General features: G+C 41.2%; 1 protein-coding gene across 1 annotated transcript in view; it reads right to left on the bottom strand.

The window, feature by feature from the left end:
* LAMB3 (laminin subunit beta 3) overlaps window positions 1-20,721 on the bottom strand; it is an 80,829-nt gene that overhangs the window by 17,816 nt on the left and 42,292 nt on the right. The window contains 11 exon segments of the mRNA XM_042465414.1: window positions 2,708-2,862; window positions 2,864-2,907; window positions 4,595-4,617; window positions 4,620-4,675; window positions 4,677-4,740; window positions 4,743-4,802; window positions 9,429-9,586; window positions 10,409-10,781; window positions 16,070-16,181; window positions 17,115-17,311; window positions 19,773-19,928. Coding sequence (XP_042321348.1) covers window positions 2,708-2,862; window positions 2,864-2,907; window positions 4,595-4,617; window positions 4,620-4,675; window positions 4,677-4,740; window positions 4,743-4,802; window positions 9,429-9,586; window positions 10,409-10,781; window positions 16,070-16,181; window positions 17,115-17,311; window positions 19,773-19,928 — 1,398 coding nt within the window.

The following is a 20,721-nucleotide window of genomic DNA, read 5'->3' as shown; positions in this document are numbered from 1 at the left end:
GACCAGCAAGATAAGAAAAAAACTTTTTTTCTTTATCCTTAGAATGGGCCTGACCATGGGGTTGCATGTTCAGATTTGGGGTTTCTGGCCTTTGGGTTTGGGTTCTGGGGTGTATGGTCATGGGTGTGAATTGAGAGTGTGGGGTGTGGGGTGGGAGTTTTGCAAGTTTGGCCTTGATTTGATGCGGGCCAGAGTGTGACCATGGGGTGCTTTTTTAGATTTGGGGTTCTTTGGTCTGGGTGTGTATTTGAGAGTGTGGGGTGTGGGTGTGAGTTTTGCAAGTTTGGCCTTGATTTGATGCGGCCATAGAGTGTGACCATGGGTTTCCTTTTTTAGATTTGGGGTTCTTTGGTCATGGGTGTGATGATTGAGAGTGTGGGTGTGTGGGTGTGAGTTTTGAAAGTTTGGCCTTGATTTGATGCGGGCCAGAGAGTGTGACCATGGGTTGCTTTTTTTAGATTTGGGTTTCTTTGGTCATGGCTGTGATGATTTGAGAGCTCCTCCTCTCCTCCTGCCTCACTCCGAGATGCCAGAACCATCAAGATAAGAAAAAAAACTTTTTTTCTTTATCCTTTAGAAACTTAGAATGGACCTGCAAGTCTTCTTAAGCTCTTTGGTGCCTCAGGCAATTGTATGTAGGGTACTTAGCTTTATAGGCCTCTATGTACCTTTGTTTGTTTGAGTTGCAGGTTCGTCAGTGGAGTCATAGAACGCATTAGTTATTTCATGGAAAAAGTGTTTCAGGATACGAAATTTTCGGGTTACGAAGGATTGTCGGAACGAATTAATTTCGTAACCCCGAGGTAGCAGTGTACTTCCAGTAGTTGTGCAAAGTTGTGCTTAAACTAACCCTCAGAGTCACAGAAATAGTCACTGTGTGAATATTCAAATTAAAAAGTCACCTAAATTGGGACTATATCAAAATAGCTGTTTCTTTATCATCAAATCCTCACAGCCCAATTCATATGTTCAGTGGAAGCCAGATGTTGTTGTTGAGGCTTTGACTCAGCCCTGACTCTGGCACCCTGTGCTGAGACATCTCCAAGGCCCCCTATTACCACTGCTCTGCTTAGGTCTGCAAATTCAAGCCTATGACCTCCCGATTGAGTCCAGCAATTTCTCATGGGGCCAAAGTATGACAGCATCAGTTGATCATCTTGGCTTCTGGGGAGATTTCAAGGACCTTTTTGTTTGTCTTTTGGGCCCTGTGTTATGCTCAGAACTCTTCTCCAGCACCAATCTTAAATGTCTTGATTTTACTATACCACCTTCTTCACTGTCCTGCCCCCAATCCATACATGGCAATGGGGAATATAATTGCTTGGAAAATCAACTTTAGTGTTGTTAGTATCTTTACATTTTAGTATCTTGTCTAGTTATTTCATTGTTGCCCTTTCCATCCTAGTCTTCTGACATCTTAATGCAGTCTCCATTCGATCAAGTTTGATCCAAGGTATGGGAAATCTTTATTTTGATTTCCTCATACATAGTTGAATTTATGTAGATCCTCCTGGTCGTTATTTTTGTTTCTTCCGTTCAGCAGTCCCTTTCTTCTGTGACCTTCCTGAGTAACTGTCCCAAGTCTAGATGTTTTCCGCTAGCAGTATGGTGTACATCTCAATCTTAGTTTTGATGTTCCTCCTTCTCTCTTCACCCTCCCTTCTGAGTCTAACCTGCTCTTCATATGATATTTCTGGTGTTCAAGTTGAACAAGTAGGTGATAGAATGCAGTCTTGCTTACACCTTTGCTAGCTGAGAACTTCTGGTCCCATATTCTGAATCTACAAGCAGCCCCTACCTAAGTACAGATTTCCCATCAGGATTATCAATGTAGTGGCACCCATGCCTTTAAGAAGCATTCCATACTTTTTGTGATCATAACATGTGAAAGACATTGTTATAGTCTATAAAGCACACACAGATTTTATTCGGGAATCTTGGTGCACTCCATTAACCTTGTATGTTTGCAAGTGGTCCCTAATGCCACTTCCTTTCCTGAACTCCATTTGCACTTCTTGGATGTATGAAAGCCAATAATGGCGGGTTATAGACCGCCCATTTGGGGCGGGCTGACCCGCCCTTTCCCCGTGTATCGGGGCTTCAGTGGACGAAGGCAGCCGCTGAGGCCCCGATCCGGCGCTTTTCAGGCTGCTGAGAAGCAGCAAATGCCGCTCCCCCAGCCGAAAAGAGGTGTCCTTGGGCTTCAGCCCCAGGACACCACGCGGCGGCGGGGAGAAGGAGAAAGGGGCTGCTTGGCCCCTTTCTCCATTGCTTTGCTGGGCGCAGCCGTCTGAAGGCTGCGCCCAGCGAAGCAAAGCGCCGCCGCAAACCAGGAAGGAGCTCCGAAACGAGTTCCTTCCTGGTCCGCGGAAAGGGCGCCCTAGGCCCCCTGGTGCGGACCACGACGTCACGTCTGCACCGCCCTGTGTAAGGCGCGGCAGTCTGATGTCGTCATGGCGGGCCCCTTGTGGAAGGGAGCCGCCATTTTGTACGGACTCAGTCCGTACTAGAAGTTAGGGGCGTGCGGAAGCCCACCACCTTCCTAACCTATACGGACTGAGTCCGTACTTTAATGGCGGTCTGTAACCGCCAAAATAAACAAATGGATTGTTTTCATGCTTTTAAAAAAACAAGGTAGCACTCCTCCTTTCCTCCTTCTCCATTCTGTACTCACATATGTGCATGTGCACATGCACACATACCATACCACTGTGTAGTTTCCTGAAGTCGACACTCAAGCTGCGGACTCTTGAGTGGTTTTCTGGGCAGTTTTGAATGGAGTTGCCAGAAAGTGAAAGGATCCCTCTGCAGCTCAGGCCAGGACCACATTCTGTTGTGTTCTGCTGGAGGCATAATTCTCCAACAATTCCCCAGGGTGCAGATCTCTGATCTAATACCACTGCAAATCTGAAAAGAGAACAATTTGTTGAGCTCAATGTACTATCAAGCAAAGAACAGGAAAAAATATTCAAAGAGCTAATATTTATTTACTTATACTATTTCTATACTGTCTTTCATCACATAGCATCAGGTAAATGTAATACACTACAATACAAGCAATGACAAGGAAGACATAATAACCAAACAGACATGAAATAACCAGGTTAATTTAACTATTGATCTGCTATAGAGTTTAGATTCCCCAAGGAGGCTTTACAAGTAAATTTGCTTGTTAAGAACACCATTTAGCAATACAAAGAAATATCAATATGAGCTACTAAAAAAGATTTTGCCTTGACCAAGTGGATCAGTGTCCCTGATTATATCATGCTATGTCCTTTTTTATTGAATTCCTTTTTCTTATTTATGTGAAGGATTTGGACTGGCAATTCTGAAAAGGATGTCACTAAGGAAATCTTCCCCTCTTTCTATCCTTCACATTTCTGGTCCCAGTTAACTGCACATGTACACATTGCTATTCTGGAGAAAAGCCTGAACCAGTCACACAGTACTCAGAATGTTGCTGCTTCTGATATAAGACTGCTTCTTATGGATCCGGAAATATTACAAGGCCTGTAAAGAAGCCATGCAACAGGGATATACATTTCTTGTAATTTCTGAAATAAATTACACACCACACACCACACACGCACACACGCACACACGCACACACGCACACACGCACACTAAGTCTTTTGTTTCTCATGGAATTATAGTCTGCTGCCTGTCCTGTCTCTCCCCACTTCCAGTAAACTTCTCTCTTCACGCGGAGCCTTGTACACAAAGATGCTTGGATTCCATAACTCAGGGGTGGAACACTGTGATGGGTCAATATTTTCTGCCCCTGAGACTCCCCCCAGGGCTGTAAAGATTGCCCAAAGAAAACCAAAAACAAAATTAGACATGGCCAGATGTCCACACCCAGTTTTTGAAAGATGGATGACGTTTGATGTTGACCATGCAAGGTGATTTGTGTTGTATTTAAAAGGTGATTATGTGTTATTAAATGTTCCTTGGAGACTTCCAAGAGTCAATATCTCTCACCACCACTTTTTTGGTCAGAAAAAGGGCAATCTATTCAGTCATGAGTGGCCAAGGGTTGCGTAATATTGGAAAAAAATACTAAATGGAAGAAAGATGGGTAATGGTAGCAGCAAGAAGAAACAGCCCAGAAGGAAAGCAGACAACATCTCCTGATCCCTAGGATTGGTTTTGCCCACCTCCAAACAATCCTTGAATCCTCACAAGTCTATAAGTACAGAGTTATTCCTGCCATTCTCCCACATCCATTTATGCAAATGTTATTTGAAAACTGTTATGAAGCTGCAGCAAAATGGATGATTTGCTTGCAACAGGAAATCCTGGCATAGTCTCCATGGCAATTGCAGAACAGTAGAACAAAGATGAAAAGTAGATGATTTTGGCCCAAACTTTTTCATTGGCCACAGCTATTCGACTGCAGTCAAAATATGGAGGATACTATGGCTTTGGGTAACAAATGACCAAATTCCAATAGCAATGCAAGTACATTTCTATAGCACTTACGATGTATACGAGGTTTACAAAGTGTAAGCTAAGCTAATTGCCCCAACAACCTAGGTATTCATCCAGCTACTCAGCATCTCCTTTACGCGAGCTTAAACACTAGTTTCACCTTATTAATGACAGGAGTCAATTTGGAGAGTATGCCATTTCATTCGTCAAAGCTTCTAGTCCTGACCGATGTCCTGTAAAGTGCTTTCAAGCTCTTCAGCAATTCCCTTGTTTCTGCAGACTGAGCCAATAAGGTAGAAGATCCACTATGCGCATACTGGCATTGGAAGATGTCTGATATGCAGAACTGACGTTTTGAATGCTCCTAGGGGAACAAAGAAATATTATATGAGAGGTGTAGTGACTCATAATGCAGCATTTCTTAGGCAAGCCCTGTATGTGATTTTACCTTGGTAAAAGGAACTAAAAAGATGTTTCTAGAGGAATGAATCTAAGGCACTTGTGAAACCACTTGTCAATAAATCTGTCAGATTGTTTTCTCCCAACTTCAATTTTTTTAAATATTTTCTGTCCAAAATATGGACACTTTTAAAAGTTTAGTAAAGTCTGCAGTTTGAATTCTCTGCTGATCCAGACTAATGGTGGCATTATTTTGTAGTTTTGCAGTTTTATAATTGTGTTTAAAGGGATAAAATGCAAGTTCCTAGTATATTATTTTATATCTTATGACTTAAAAGTTTAGATTGTACACCATTGGCAGATTGTATGTTGTTTTAATTATTTTGTAAAGTGCAGTGTAAAAATTACAGTGCTATAAAAATTATTATTATTATTATTATTATTATTATTATTATTATTATTAATGTCTTCAAAAATAAACTGAAGCAAAAGTCTCCTCCATTTGTGCTGCCCAAATACAATTAGTATACTAAACCTAAAAAGCAAAGGACCACTTTGTACCTGCTTAGATTATATATTAATGATGAGTTAGGATGGAGAAGACTTTTATGACAAAAGAGGGAGGTTTTTTATTATTATTTTAAAACAGTTGAAAACACAGGAATTCATACTCAGACATTTAAGAGCAACATGCAAGTTCCTGGGCTTGGATTGATGAATTTGTTGGTTCTGGTGTTGCCTACTTTAATTTTTTGTTAAAAAAAATTCCCCTGTAATATATATAAATATATTACAAATTTTGAATAACTTTTTATTTAAAAATAGAATGAAATGAAATTCTCACCAGTCCCTTCTTGCTGACTTGCACTTAATATAAAACATTTCAATGTAGGGATAGATAACGCCCTTCAAGTGTTTGCTCATCTGTAACTCCCAGCATGCCTTAATATTGGCATGTCTCATTACTGACTAAAACTGCTAATAGTTACAACCCAACATCTGGAAGACTATACAAATTCCACTCCTTCTTTAATCTATCCCTCCTCTCCACCTTTAAGAATTTAAAAAAAAAAACAGGCTCATTGAGTGAACATGGACTACATCTCTGGGTTGCAATGCACATATTATAGTAAGAACATGCATTGCTACCAATTCTGTCTCCAAGAGATCATCAAGATTATCTTACAGAACTTTGCAAGGTGAGGTACATGATTTCTTACTCCTCCTATTGCAGTCCAGGAAGAGAAACTTTACTAAAATTACTGCAGTAATCCTTTCAGTAATTTTAACTGGATGGAATATTGTTCCATCTAGCTGCATCACAGAATAAACATCAGCAAAAATGCTGCATAGATCCAAATTGGCCAATTAGTTAAGTGCAAATCTCCAATGCTGCCTTTTAGTCACAAGCTGGACTTTGACAGACTTTAACAGCTGTACAACAGGTAAAAATTGAACAAAGAAACTTCTCCTATCATTTCATTTTCCCATCAGTCAAAGAGAAAGTTGGCAACCCTAATTGTATGTCCCATCAAAGTAAACAGATCCTGGACATTTTTTTTTTCCAAATTTCTAAATGTTGGTTTCCCAGTTATAATATGGGACCCCTACTTCTCACAAACCAATGGTAACCAGACGTGTACAGATAGTTTTCACTGTTAAGTAAAAAAGGTGAAATTAAGAGCAAAGGCTTTTGACCCTGGAAACTTTAAATCAAAAAGCAATGCCAAACATCATTCAAAATCATGAAAATTTCATTTCTGAAAGTAATGATTTCAAAAGAAATTGCAAAAACAAACAATGTTATTCTCATGTGGAACTTGGAAACGTTACTTTGGATAAGTACAGCTCCCATAATTCCTCAGACAGCATGCGCAGTTGCAGTCCAAAAAGTACCTTTACTAAGCTCGGTTCGCCCATGGCAGAAAGGCCATGCTGGTTGGGGGATTCTGGGAATTGTAATCCAAGATCAGAATCCTGTATCAGAGGTGTATCTCTGTAAGCGAACTTACATATATGAGAATTAGAATTGGGTGGTTACATAACATCCATACACAGTAGAGGACAGCTGTTACAATACTATGTAGCAGAGCCAGCAAAGTGCCTGATGTGCATTACAGAGTGATTCGCATTGTGCACTGATACACATTGGTCCTGACACACTGGTCCTATTGTTAGTGTCCCAATACACTTAGCACCTATGTTATTTAGTTACGTATACATAAAGTTACATTAAGTAAAAGGTGACATAAGATTCTGGCACAAAAAATAATTTTCCAAGTTCTGTTCTTACATTTCTTATAGGAATTCCCCAGCCAAGAAAAAAAAAACTGGACATGCATGTTCAGAAAAAGACACCACTGTGGAAGCAGAGAAGTACCAGTCTTGTATCCTCCTTCACCTCTGAATATAATTATCTTAGGTCATTAAATTTCACTTGCAGTGACATTCTGAGGCAAATGTAAACTTTACTGTTTACGTGAAATATCAGATGATTTTGAAGAGAACAGCAGTCAGTTTGACGAGAGAAATTTCCTTAGTGATGGGGTGTTTGGCATAATCTCTAATTAAATTACTAAACAAAAATATGTAACAACTTAGAGCATTGTTTCAAAAATTGGGGAACTACTGCAGTACCACCGAATATACTTGGAAAGTCTCAGAGTGGTGCTTTGCTGGTAAAAACAGACTCTGCTATATGAATGAGAGAGAGAGAGAAAATTAGAAATGCCTGGGAAGTTTGCTTGTGCTATAGGCCTTGTGTCAATGCATACAATTACTTTTAAATTATTTGCTTTGATAGAAAGCATTTTCAGACAAAGAGCTTTAATCACATTTTTTTTTAAAAAAATCTATGCATGTTATTATTTAAAAAAAAACACACACCTTAAGGGTATCCACACCAAAAGAGAAAATGCATTGTTTTTATACTGGTATTAATACAGAGCACTCAAGAAAAAGTGAAAGTGAAAGAAAATGAATTATTCATGGGACTGGCAAATGTAGGTCTTATATTTACATTGCAACCATAACTTCACAAACACATTCTTCATTATGTGACATTATGTGACAATATAATATAATCAGAAGGGAAAGGAAGGGGAGGCAAGGGGTTGTTCCCAAGATTTGTCTCTTTCCATTTCCATCTAAGAAATTTGTTTATTATCTATTGTTGTAGTTGTGTTCTTGTCATTCCTCAGGTTGTATGCATGCATTTCACATACACTTGAGTGCCTTTGGCAGTGGTTCTCAAACTCTGGTCCTCCAACTGTTTTGAATTTCAATTCTCAGGAGTTCCAGACAGCTTGATCAATAAATAGTCTGGTGTTCTAGGACCTGAAGTCCAAAACAATCTTTGCTTTTGCATTAAAAATGCTTGAGAATGTTATATATATATATATATATATATATATATATATATATATACATACACACACACACACACACACACACACACACACACACACACACACACGGGGCTCGACAGACCACCTCAAAAGGGCAGGCTGGAGGCACTCGTTTTTGCCTTTGAGGGACGCCGCAGCAGCCAAACCACACGGCCTCCCTTGGTACGAAATAGAACCCGCTAAAAGCAGGTTCTTTTAGGTGTGCGGAGCGGACCCCATGAGTGAGCCATTGGTGCACTGTCACATGTTGATGATGCAAGCATGGCACTGTGACGTGCATACACTGCACCACACTTGTATCATCATAGCAGCCCCCATGTGGACAGGAGGCCACTGTGATGGTGCCTCAGCCGCACGGTAGGGCTCAGGACCATGTGGTCACTCTGCAATCCTGAGCCCTAAAATCGGCCCCAGACTTCCGCTTTTCAGCAATCTGTACCAGGCCTTAGTGTGCAAAATAAGTTGTAGCATAAGCTTTCCTAGACTTGGGTAGATGGGGGCGGCTTCTGGCTGCTCCAGGGTTGTGGTGTTTGCACGATGCATGCCTCTGCAGCAACTGCAAGCCACCCTGGGGCTATGCGGGGTCTGCTTAAGGTGGCCCAAAACTGACCCCAGAAGGATCTTTTCCACTCCTTTTAGGACTACGGCGTATGTTCGCTGTGGCCCTGGGGTAATCAGGCTCTAGCCTCTCCTTCCTGCCTGTCTTCTTCAACCCTTGGTCTACTTTATCTGAGGAAGTAGAACAAATCTACAAAAGCTTATACTATATCTTATCTCTTTCATTTAGTTTCAAAAGTACTACATGATCCATTTGCATATTCATATTTCAGACAAAGGGTTGTATTAAAAGCAAGGGATGCAAACAAAAAAAATGGTGCTATTTTCCTTTGAGTCTGAAACTGTCTTTTCACACCTCTTCATTTTCTTTCCTGCAGAACTCCAAGTCAACAATTTAGAAAAAAAAGCTGACATCTGTCATAATTTGCAGGAGAAAAAGGACAGACAATATGTGGCCCTCCTAATGTTCTTGATGTGCAGCTACCATTATCCTTTCCATACTGGTTGGGGCTTACTGGAATTGTGCTCCAATAAAATCATGAGGGCCACATGTTCCCTCTCCTGGCAATATAAGATACAGCCACGTATGTGTTAAACCGTGTGGGTTCTGATAAATAACTGCTTTACCTGAGGGATCTGTCTTGAGGCTGGCTTCAAACTGAGCTTTCTTGTTTTGATACTGTGTGGTTATTAGAAGCAGACTCTTATCTAGAGCTTCCACATCCAAGGACAGAGAGGACACTTCATCCATAAGAGGTATTTCAGAGTTTAAACCTTCAATGGTCTGCCTGGAATCAATACAACAAAACATATGCTTTTTGTATGCATTTTTCAATTCTTTTCTTTTTCATCCTTCTCAGATAGTCACACTAGCATACCTTGAATAAAGAGTATGATATTTCTCTTGAATAATCAGAAGATATGAAAGGAACTGGATAAACAGCTTCCACAAGATGTTGTGAGAGACGCTAACTTGGGGCCCTTTTACACTACACAATTATAGTGCTAGCATCCTATTAAATTCTGGAGTCTGTAGTTTTGTGAGGCACTAGCACTCTTTGGTGCAGAATTCTAAATACTTCTCCCTAAACTTCAAATCCCAAGATTCCATGGGATGTTATCTTGGCAGTTAAAGTGGAACCATAGCACTATATATGTAAGAGCCTATGAATATTAGAAAACGGGATTGCCTGATTCATGGAAGAGAGAGGAAAATTAGGACAGTACTGTCAGTGACTACAGCTCAGGATGCTTATATATTACCTCTGTATGAAGTATGCCTCTGTACAGGTGGAGTTTCCCTTATCCAAAATGCCTGGACCAGAAGTGTTTTCAATTTCAGATATAATTATTATTACTGGATTTTAGAATTCCTGTATTTATATATATGTACATAATGAGATACCTTCTAGATGAGATCCAAGTCTGAACACAAAATTCATTTTGTTTCATATACATCTTATAAACATATCTTGAAGGTGATTTTATACAATATAGATAAATCATAGGAGAGCAAATCTTGCCAAAAAAAAAATCCATAATAGGTTGGTCTTAGGACTCCCATAAATCAGAAATGACTTGAAGGTAAACAACAACAAAGAGATAGATACCTGATTGCAGCAATGGCCCTGGCCACCTGATCCAGCCCCTGCACTGTCGTGGGAGGATTTTCTAGAATTCCTTGGATACGATGAATTTCATTTTCTGCTTCTAAGAAGCGAGTACTGAATCCAGAGCTCATTGTCCCTGCAGGCAGTCTCTGTGTAGAATTTTTCAAGGTGGCCTGACGTAAACCGAACTGATGGAGGTCATCGTCATAGGCCTGGAAGCAAGGGTGGCATGCCTCACAGTCATGGTGGTTCCCACAGTAACCCCGCTGGCATTGGTCACAGCGAGGTCCAGTAAAGCCCGGTTTGCAAAGGCAGCGTCCTGTCAGCTTGTCACAGCCCATTTCCTCTGTGCCTTCAAAACTGCAGTCACAAGCTATTGAACAGGAATAACAAGGAAATTAATTTTTGTTTTTATCCATATCCCACCTTTCTCACAGTGTGGGACCTGGTGTAGCTTACAACATAAGTTAAGAAAGAGTACAGTATAGAATCATAGAATCATAGAGTTGGAAGAGACTGCAAGAGCCATCCAGTCCAATCCCTTGCCATGCAGGAAATCCAAATCAAAGCATCCCCAGCAGATGGCCATCTAGCGTCTGCTTAAAGACCTCCAAGGAAGGAGACTCCACTACACTCCGAGGGAGTGTGCTCCACTGTCGAACAGCCCTTACTGTCAGGAAGTTCTTCCTAATGTTGAGGTGGAATCTCTTTTCCTGTAGCTTGCATCCATTGTTCCGGGTCCTATTCTCTGGAGCAGCAGAAAACAAGCTTGCTCCCTCCTCAATATGACATCCTTTCAAATATTTAAACAGGGCTATCATATCACCTCTTAACCTTCTCTTCTCCAGGCTAAACATCCCCAGCTCCCTGAGTCGTTCCTCATAGGGCAAGGTTTCCAGACCTTTCACCATTTTAGTCGCCCTCTTCTGGACACGCTCCAGTTTCTCAATGTCCTTTTTGAATTGTGGTGCCCAGATCTTGACACAATATTCCAGGTGGGGCCTGACCAGAGCAGAATACAGTGGCACTATTACTTCTCTTGATCTAGACACTATACTTTTATTGATGCAGCCTAAAATTGCATTGGTCTTTTTAGCTGCCGCATCGCACTGTTTACTCATGTTCAACTTGTGGTCTACTTGGACTCCCAGATCCCTTTCACATGTAGTTTCATTCAGCCAGGTGTCCCCCATCCTATATCTGTGCATTTCATTTTTCTGCCCTAAGTGTAGTACCTTACATTTCTCTGTGTTGAATTTCATTTTGTTAGCTTTGGCCCAGCTTTCTAGTCTATTCAGATCATTTTGAATGTTGATCCTGTCCTCTGGAGTATTAGCTATTCCTCCTAATTTGGTGTCATCTGCAAATTTGATAAGTATGCTCCCAATTCTGTCATCCAGGTCATTGATAAAGATGTTGAATAACACTGGGCCCAGGACAGAGCCCTGTGGGACCCCACTGGTCACTTCTCTCCAAGATGAAAAAGAGCCATTGTTGAGCACCCTTTGAGGTTCGGCCAGTCAACCAATTACAGATCCATTTAACAGTTACTTTGTCTAGCCCACATTTTACAAGCTTGTTTGCAAGAATATCATGGGAAACCTTGCCAAACTGATAATTTTATCAAAGAAAGAGATCAGATGTGTCTGGCTTGACTTGTTTCTCTGAAACCCATGTTGACTTTTTGTGATTATGGCATTGCCTTCTAGATGTTCACAGACTCTTTGTTTAATTATCTGCTCCAGAATCTTTCCTGGTATTGATGTCAGACTAACTGGACGATAATTGTTGGGATCCTCTTTCTTCCCCTTTTTGAAGATGGGGACAACGTTTGCCCTCCTCCAGTCTGCTGGGATTTCTCCTGTTTTCCAGGAGTTTTCAAATATGATTGCCAATGGCTCCAATATTACATTTGCCAGTTCTTTTAGTACCCTTGGATGTACTTCATCTGGTCCTGGAGACTTAAATTCATTTAGATTAACAAGGTATTCCTCTACTATCTCTTTACTTATTCTGTGCTGAAATTCCCCTATTCTGTCCTCTGCTCCATTATCCTCAGGTTGAGCATCCTTTTCCTTTTCTGAGAAGACTGAGGCAAAGAAGGTGTTGAGTAATTCTGCCTTTTCTCTGTCCCCTGTTAGCATTTTCTGAAACCAATTATACTATTTTTAAAATATATGTCATTTGGTTGTTGGTGTTTCCACTTATGGCGACCGAAAGGGGCCCCTATCATGGGGTTTCCTTGGCAAGATTTGTTCAGAGGAGGTTTGTCATTGTCTTCCCCTAAGGCTGAGAAAGTATGCCTTGTCCAAGGTCACCCAGTGGGTTTCATGGCCGAGCTGAAAATCAAACCCAGGCTCCAGAATCACAGCCCACACTCAAACCACTGTGCCACGTAGGCTCTCAAAAATATATGCTCTCATTTTAAAAACAGAAGTCATTCAAAAATAGTTTTAAAACACTTGAAGCATAACAAAGAATGAAAAAAATGAAACTCCTTCAATTAAAATGCTGCTCTGCACCAAGCCAGGTTTTTAAAAAGGTATAAATAAGAAGACCTGATTGTTTGTTGATTGTTAGTGAATTGTTAGTGGAAGGAAAGCAAAGACATGGCCAACCTAGCCTCCTATGGGAGAAAGCTCCATAGGCTGCATCCACACTGCAGAAATAATTCAGGTTGATACTGCTTTAATTGCTATGGCTCAGTGCTAGTGCCACAACAAAGTACAAATCCCAAGATTCCATAGGATGGAGCTATGACAGTTAAAGTGGTGTCAAACTGCAGTAGATCTGCAGTGTGTTTGCACTCATAGTCTAGGAGTAGCCACTTAGAAAGTCTTCTCCTGTGTCTTCACCAAATATGCCTTTGAAAATGGTGTGGCTGAGAGAAAACCTTTCTCTGAATATCTCAAAACTTGGAATGGCTCATATGGAAAGATATGACCTTTTAGTCTGGACCCAAACTGGACAGCTAGATGTCAGTTCAGCCTCCCCACCCACTCCCAGTAGAAATTCAGAAGATAATAATAATAATAATAATAATAATAATAATAATAATAATAATAATAATAATAATATTTATTTGTATACCGCCCTCTGGCAAACCAATCCGGGCGGTTAACAACAGTAAAATATAAAATATGACAATTAAAAACACTTTATCCCTCCCCCCCTTAAGACAGTACAGTGGTGCCTCGGGTTACGAAAGTAATTCGTTCCGCGGCCGCTTTCGTAACCCGAAAAGCCTTCGTAAGCCGAATTGCCATAGGCGCTAATGGGGAAAAGCCGCGTTTCGTGCGAAAAAGCCGAAAAAAGCACCAAAAATTTTCTTCGTAACCCGAAAAAACATTCGTAACCCGGAACAATGATTTCCAATGGGATTTTTTCGTATCCCGAAAATTTCGTAACCTGGGTATTTCGTATCCCGAGGTACCACTGTATTAAACAGTATAACATATTAAAAACACAATACAAGCATAAAACCAGCAGTTAAAACTAAAAACCCTGATATCCCTCTGTTGATCCTCAACCATCACTAAGATGGGGCCACGGGAGGAATGAGGGAATCAGGGAACCTGGGAACCTGGGCCGGGATGGTTAATCTGGAAAGGCCTGCCGGAAGAGATCCGTCTTGACCACTTTTTTAAAGCTGTCTAATGATGTTATCTGACGGATCTCATCCGGCAGGTCGTTCCAGAGTTTGGGGGCTGTATGAATCCCCTAAATATTTGTAGAGTTTTTGTTTGTAGGTAGTTCCCATACTGTATTCCTTTACTGGAGACCTTTTCACACTATACAGTTATTGAAGTATGAGTCCACTTTGACCGCCATGGAAACATCCTACAGAATCCGGGGGTTTGTACCTTGGGGAGGCACTAGAACTCTCTGGCTGAAAATTATCAATACTCCTCCCTAAAATGCAAATCCCAGGATTCCATAGAATGCTGCCATAGCAGTTACAGTGGAATCATAGTGCTATGACTGTGTGGTGTGAAAGGGCCCTTTAAGCATAGTTTGTATTCAGTGCTGCCATTCCATTTGCACTTGGGTAGGGTACCTGTGGTTCACCAGACCTTTTAGACTACATCTCCCAAAATCCTTTATCATGGGGTCATGGGAATTGTAACCACAAACATATGGAAGTTTACAAATTCCACTCCCTTGTGCTGGATCAAAATGACTACCACATGCAGAAATCCTGTTTTCATGTTGTACAAATGTCAGATGCATTCTTTTCTTTGATTATGCTTGCACAAGCTGTTCTACCAGTCATTCAATCAGGTTTTGCACAACGCTCTTGTCCATTGGACAAGATATTTCTTGCACGCCTTGTGATAGTTGTTTCTTTAGTAGCCGAAATGGTAGCAAAATCTCACGTGTGCTTTTCCTGCTATTGAACATGTGGACAACACAGGCCTGGTTGGTTGCATGTGGCTCTTTGTGGCTGATTGGGGTACTCAGGAGCCTCCTAACAACCATATGATAATAACTAATGGATGTAATTTGTTATAATAAAATATGGTGGGCATCACCCATCATCTATTAAATCAGGGCTATGTTGTTCTTTCAACAACTTCCCAAGGCTGCATGGAGAAAGCCACTGACCCTTTGAAACATATTCTATGCTCCCTATGTGTCCCACTTTAAAATGTAAACCTGCCTCCAGATTCCACGCCCTGCCCATTAGAGGCATGTTAGTTATCAGACACCACAAAAATGGAGCAGTGGGTGGAATAAAGGCTGAAGTGGATCTAATTACATTGTGTAATGGATAAAATCATATATTTCTTTCCACATTTGCTGTGCTATTTTCTGAAGGGTAAGGAAAGTAAATAGGACAAGATAGTTATTCATAGGATATATTTCCTTCATGCAGCTGTGCCATTTCTCCAAGTCTGTTGGGACTGTGAAACTAAACCACGGAGGGAGGGAGGGAGGGAGGGAGGGAGGGAGGGAGGGGACAATAAAGCAACTTTTCATTTAAGACTCTCCTCTTATTTCTCAGTTTCACAGAGGTAATACCACAAAGAAAACTGCTTTTTAAAATTTCCTCCCTCCCAAAATATTGAATATTAAGGAAATTATAAAATCACCCAGACTAGTAGCACATAAGTGGGCAACACATTGTTGGACTGCAACTCTTAGCCTTCCAACCACCATAGCACCATGAACACCATCAATCTCTTCTGATTTCAGAAGCTCAATAGGACTGGACTGGTACTCAAATAAGAGACCACCAATGCATACCAGGAATCTTCAGAAAGTGCTAGAAAATAATACTGCTTTAATCACTAACAGTCAGAGTTGACAGTATTGTTCAACAGTCTGACTCAGTATAAGGTAGCTTGCTGTGGTCCTAGCCAGCATAGCCAGAGGCATGGAAGTTGCAGTCCAAAATTATTTGGAGTTGCATAGCTGCCCACCCCTGCAGTAGCAGGAGACTGAAGAGAAAAAGCAAGAATTACAGCAGGCAGACATGTGACAAAAACAAAGCAGAAATAGCTGTTAAAACACATTGTGGTGATACTGTCATTGGGCCAATAGACTAATAAAACAAACATAAAAAGAAAGCTGTTTGTAGTTGCATAGTAGGAGCTACAAATAGAAGTAATTTATGAAATACCCAATGATGTTTAGGAAGAAGCATTCTCCTTCTCATACCTCTACATCCTGTCCTGATGTCACCATAAGACTGGTCTGGACAAACGTGAACCTCAGCAGCAGAGCAAGTCAAGCCACCATAGCCTTCTCTACATGGGCACTGCCCTGTAAACTGTAGAGACAGAGACATGAAACTGAGGAAATGGCTGAAACAGATATTAGCATTGCCTGACCCTGTACCAAGTACTGTGGTTTGAATCTTGTGAGTTTATCGCACAGGCCCTAAAATGGGCCCGTTGCGTCCTAAAACAGGGGCGTGCAGGGGCATGCACAGAATGGGATGGGTCTAAGAACCGCATTTTACTACACAAGGGAAAGGCGGCGCTGCTGCCAGGCGTTCCAATCATGTCCTCCCTCCATTCCAGAGGGCGCGATTTCTGAGAACTGTTCTAAACCGTTCTCAGAAATTGCACCCTCTGGACCCAGGATGCATCCAGGCAGCGGAATCACAGCTAGACTAGTGGTGATTTAGGTATGGTAACATCCGGGGGCATCCTGGATCCTGAATTGAAGCTGGAAGAGGTAAGTCAGTTTATTTGCCCAAGCGATAAGCTCTTGAGACTGAGTTCTTACTTAACTAAGAAACTCATTGAATGGATGCCACTTAGCATAGGCTATAACAATGCTGCTTAGTCTATCCTATAACAACAAGAAATAAGTTTTTATGGATCTTAAGTGTGCATCTGTCTGTGTGTGTGAGGAGGAGGAGGAGGAGGAGGAGGAGGAGGGAGCAGCAGCAGCAAGCCTGTTCCCATTATACAGTTATAGCACTATGATTCCACTTTAGCTGCCTCCTATAGAATCCTATATTCCATGAGGCACTAGAACTCTTTGGCTGAGAATTCAAACTGCTCTTCCTTAACCTGCAAATCCCAGGAACCCATAGGATGTTGACATGGCAGTTAAAGTGACATTTTAGTACTATAATTATATAGTGTGGAAGAGCTCATGGTCGTAAGGCATACAGTGCTGCTACAAATGTGACTCTCCCTGTCAAGAAATGTAAGTGACTTCTTTACAAGTACTACCTTTCTTTTCCAGGTACCTGGTTACACTGAAGTCTGAGGGAATTTTGAGGATTGCAGTTGCAGGCCTGGCATCCCTCACCACTTGCAATTTTCCAGTGGTTCACAGCACAGGCATCACACTTGTCTCCCACCACATTGGGAAGGCAGAAGCAGCGCCCTGTTTCATCATCACAGGGCATGTTGTGGTGGCTGCCCAAAATGTTGCAGGAACAATCTGAAAGACAAAGCATCCAGCATTCTCATAATAACTTTCAGATGAAAAAACGGTTAGAGCAGGTATCCAAAGCCATTCTATACATTATGCTGAATGATGTGACAGGCTTGGAACTTGGGCAAGTTACCTTTTTTGGACTATAACTCTCCAAAGCTCTATGCTTCTAAGAGTGAGATTCCAAAAAAAACCCAACACATTTTTAAAGCTCTGAGCATACCTTCATGGAGGAATTCCAGATTCTGCTAATGGAGGGGTCCTGCTCTCACCATGCTTTCCTATCCCCACTCCTTCACTCACTAAATGGGTGGATTTCCCCCCATAAAGGATCGTGATTGCTGCTGGTTTAGATGCCTTTAAAATGAGATTAAATCATTTAATGTCCCTATCAATAGACAGGTTTCATGGAACCTCCAGGTTCAAAGGCAGTGTGCCTCAAAATACCTATTGCTTGGGGACAGAAAGTGGGGGATAAAATGGTGGTGGGAGGAAAATAGTACACTTTTCACTGAACATGAGTAGCCTAGTTCCTTTTAAGTAAAGGTAACTGCATCCACCTCTGCTGTTATTCTCCCAAATTTAACAAAGCATCTACTGCCACCTGCTGGGAAAGCTGAGGAAGCCTAACAACAGAGCTAATCATGTATAGCAGCAGGCTGGAACAATCTTTCATTTCAATACCAAACAAGCCAATATTTACCTGAGAAATTGCTAATAATGAACACAGATGGATAAAAAAGCATTGTGCAAAAGGCAAGATTTGGTTTGCCAAACCAAAGCTCAGTTGAGACCATATGCCACAACATTCCCCACACTGAGATCCCAAAATAGCAATTAAATCTTGAGCACTTTTTGGACTACATCTTCCAGAATACTCCAGACATGGGAAATCCCCTCAATGGCTATGCTGGCTGGGGGGATCATGGGAGTAGTAGTCTGGGTGAAAGCCAACATCCCAAGGCAATTTTTCCTCTTTTCCCTCAAAGTGGGAATTATTTTAAAAAAATTTATTCTTCCTTGATCTTTTTTTTTGTGGAGAAGAGTCAGACTACAGTGAGCCTAGGTATAAAGCATGAAACCAACTCAGACAGGTGGAGCACAAGAATCAATACAACAGATCAGATGAAAGTCCCATTTAATTGAGCATTATGTTTCCATAACAGCCAACAAGAAGCCTTTAGGAAGCCCACAAGCAGGACCTGAGTGGATAAGCATACTCCCTGTTCGTGTTTCTTAATAATAAAATGGAGATGCTTATTCGTTCTAAGACTAGGCACAATACACAGTCATCCTGATTCATAGAGTTGATTGCTCTATCTTCCATGAAGTGATACCTGTGGGTTGTATGAAAATGTGTCAGTATTGCTCCAGGTAAAATGAAGTTGTGACAGCATAATCCACAGCTCAGTCAATGGATTCAAATGCAAGAAGAGACACCACCTAAATGTTAGGAAGAACTTCTTTACTGTAAGAGTTGTTCAACAGTGGAATAGATTGCCTTGGAGAGTGGTGGGCTCTCCTCCTTTTAAGATCTCTAAACATAGGTCTTTAAATAAAGTTGTGTATACCTGCATAGCAGGAGGTTGACCTAGAAGCATTTGCAATCCCCTCCAGTTCTATGGTTCTATGTTTACTCAACTCATTTAAGATGTGGTGCTGGGGAAGAATACTGAGGATACCGTGGATAGCCAAAAATACAAAGAAATTAACAGATCAAGCCTGAACTCTGCTGGAAGCAAAGATTACTAAACTGAGGTTATTATACTTTGGCTGCATCATGAGAAGGCATGACTCACTTAAAAAGACAATAATTCTAGGAAATGTAGAATATGGTAGAAAGAGAGAAGACTGCATTTCACATGGATGGATTCAATCAGAGAGGTAGTAGGCCTGACCCTGCATGACCTAAGTAGAGCAGTGGTGCATCTACATGAGCTGAGTTCCACTCGAGGGCAGTTAACAACAACTTGTTTACTACTCAGTTGCTCAGCCCACTTTCAGTAGCACTGTTAAGAGGGATAGTGAAGAGACATGTGCTCATGATGATGCAACCACACAAGCAAAACTTTATCAACATTCTGATCTCCCAAGAGTGCTCATGTTGAATGGCCATAAAGCTGATGGGGTGGGAGGTGGGGGCAAAATACAGAAGAAGAGAACCAACAGAAAATTAAACATATTTGGGAGGGTGGAGTGTTTCCTAAGTAGTAGGCTTTATTGTTTAAGCTAAAGTATTTCAAGATTATTTTGGCATTTTTCAAAATTATTTATTTGGTTCTAGCTGAAAACATTTGTACATTTGCATGTTCCTGCTGTAACAGGAAAAAAGTCATCCTCTGTTCAAGGTGATGGTTTCTTCTGAAAGAGCATTCAACTGTAATCTCAAAAAATCAGAGTTCTCTCAGCCCTATGGATTAAACAAGTTTCAGGTTCACTTCTTGATCTATTTGGGAGTCTCACTAACCTCGGCAACCCTGAGGGTTGGAGTTGGTTAACTGGGTGAAACCAGGTTTGCATAGGTGGCAACGGTCCCCCTGTACATTGTCCTTACAGACGCAGCGGCCATTCAAAGGGTCACAGCTTGAGCCAGGAACAGTCCCATCCGGATCACATTCACAAGCTTAACAAAAGGAAGGAAGTCTTTTAAACAGCATTTTTTTAAAAAAGAAATCAAATAGCATTTTAGCAGTGGCAAATCAACAGCAAAAGGCCTAAGGGTTCACGTGGGGCAGTTTATATATGGGTTTAGTCACAGCTTGAAAAAAATACTCTTTATTTTCCTAGATCACACCTCCTAAAATTCCCCAGGTAACATGTTCTGTGCCTATGCTGGTTGAAGAATTCTGGAAGCTGTAGTCTGAGTGTAATAGGATTTGTACTCTAAAAAGTACTTCTAGACTACAACACCTAGATTTCCCCAGTTTACACAGCCATGCTGACTAAAAGATTCTAGGACCTGTAGTCTGGGAATCCCATGACTTGTACAAGAAGCCGCCACCTTTCAGCTCCCCATTATCAGTCAACCACTCTTTTGATGCTTGGAAATTGAGGACAGGTTTAACTAATCCAAAAAGAGATCCACTTTTTTGTCTTTTTTTCTTGCCTATGGAGGCTTGCTTGGGATCAACTGTGCATACATGTGCTACTTGTAAAGTGAGCTGAGAACAGGAAAAAAGGCACCAAGCTAACTGAGAGACTTTGTGAATAGCATGTAGGGGGTGGCATGGTGAGTCCCAAGCAAGCCACCATAATTCCTGCATATTCCTTATATAGGTTCTGCTTTTGACCAATTCCAGATTCTGACAAGTGCTGTAGTCCCTAACCCGTTGTGTACACAAGGGGCTCCTGTACTGTAAAAAAAGTAATGCCCCTGTGCTCTTGATTTAATCCTACCCTGTACTTCTTTATTTCTT

Source organism: Sceloporus undulatus, chromosome 4 (genome assembly GCF_019175285.1).
Source record: "Sceloporus undulatus isolate JIND9_A2432 ecotype Alabama chromosome 4, SceUnd_v1.1, whole genome shotgun sequence".
Classification (NCBI taxonomy): Eukaryota; Metazoa; Chordata; class Lepidosauria; order Squamata; family Phrynosomatidae; genus Sceloporus; species Sceloporus undulatus.
Note: the sequence above shows the minus strand (reverse complement) of the source record. Positions and strands in the feature narration are given on the sequence as shown.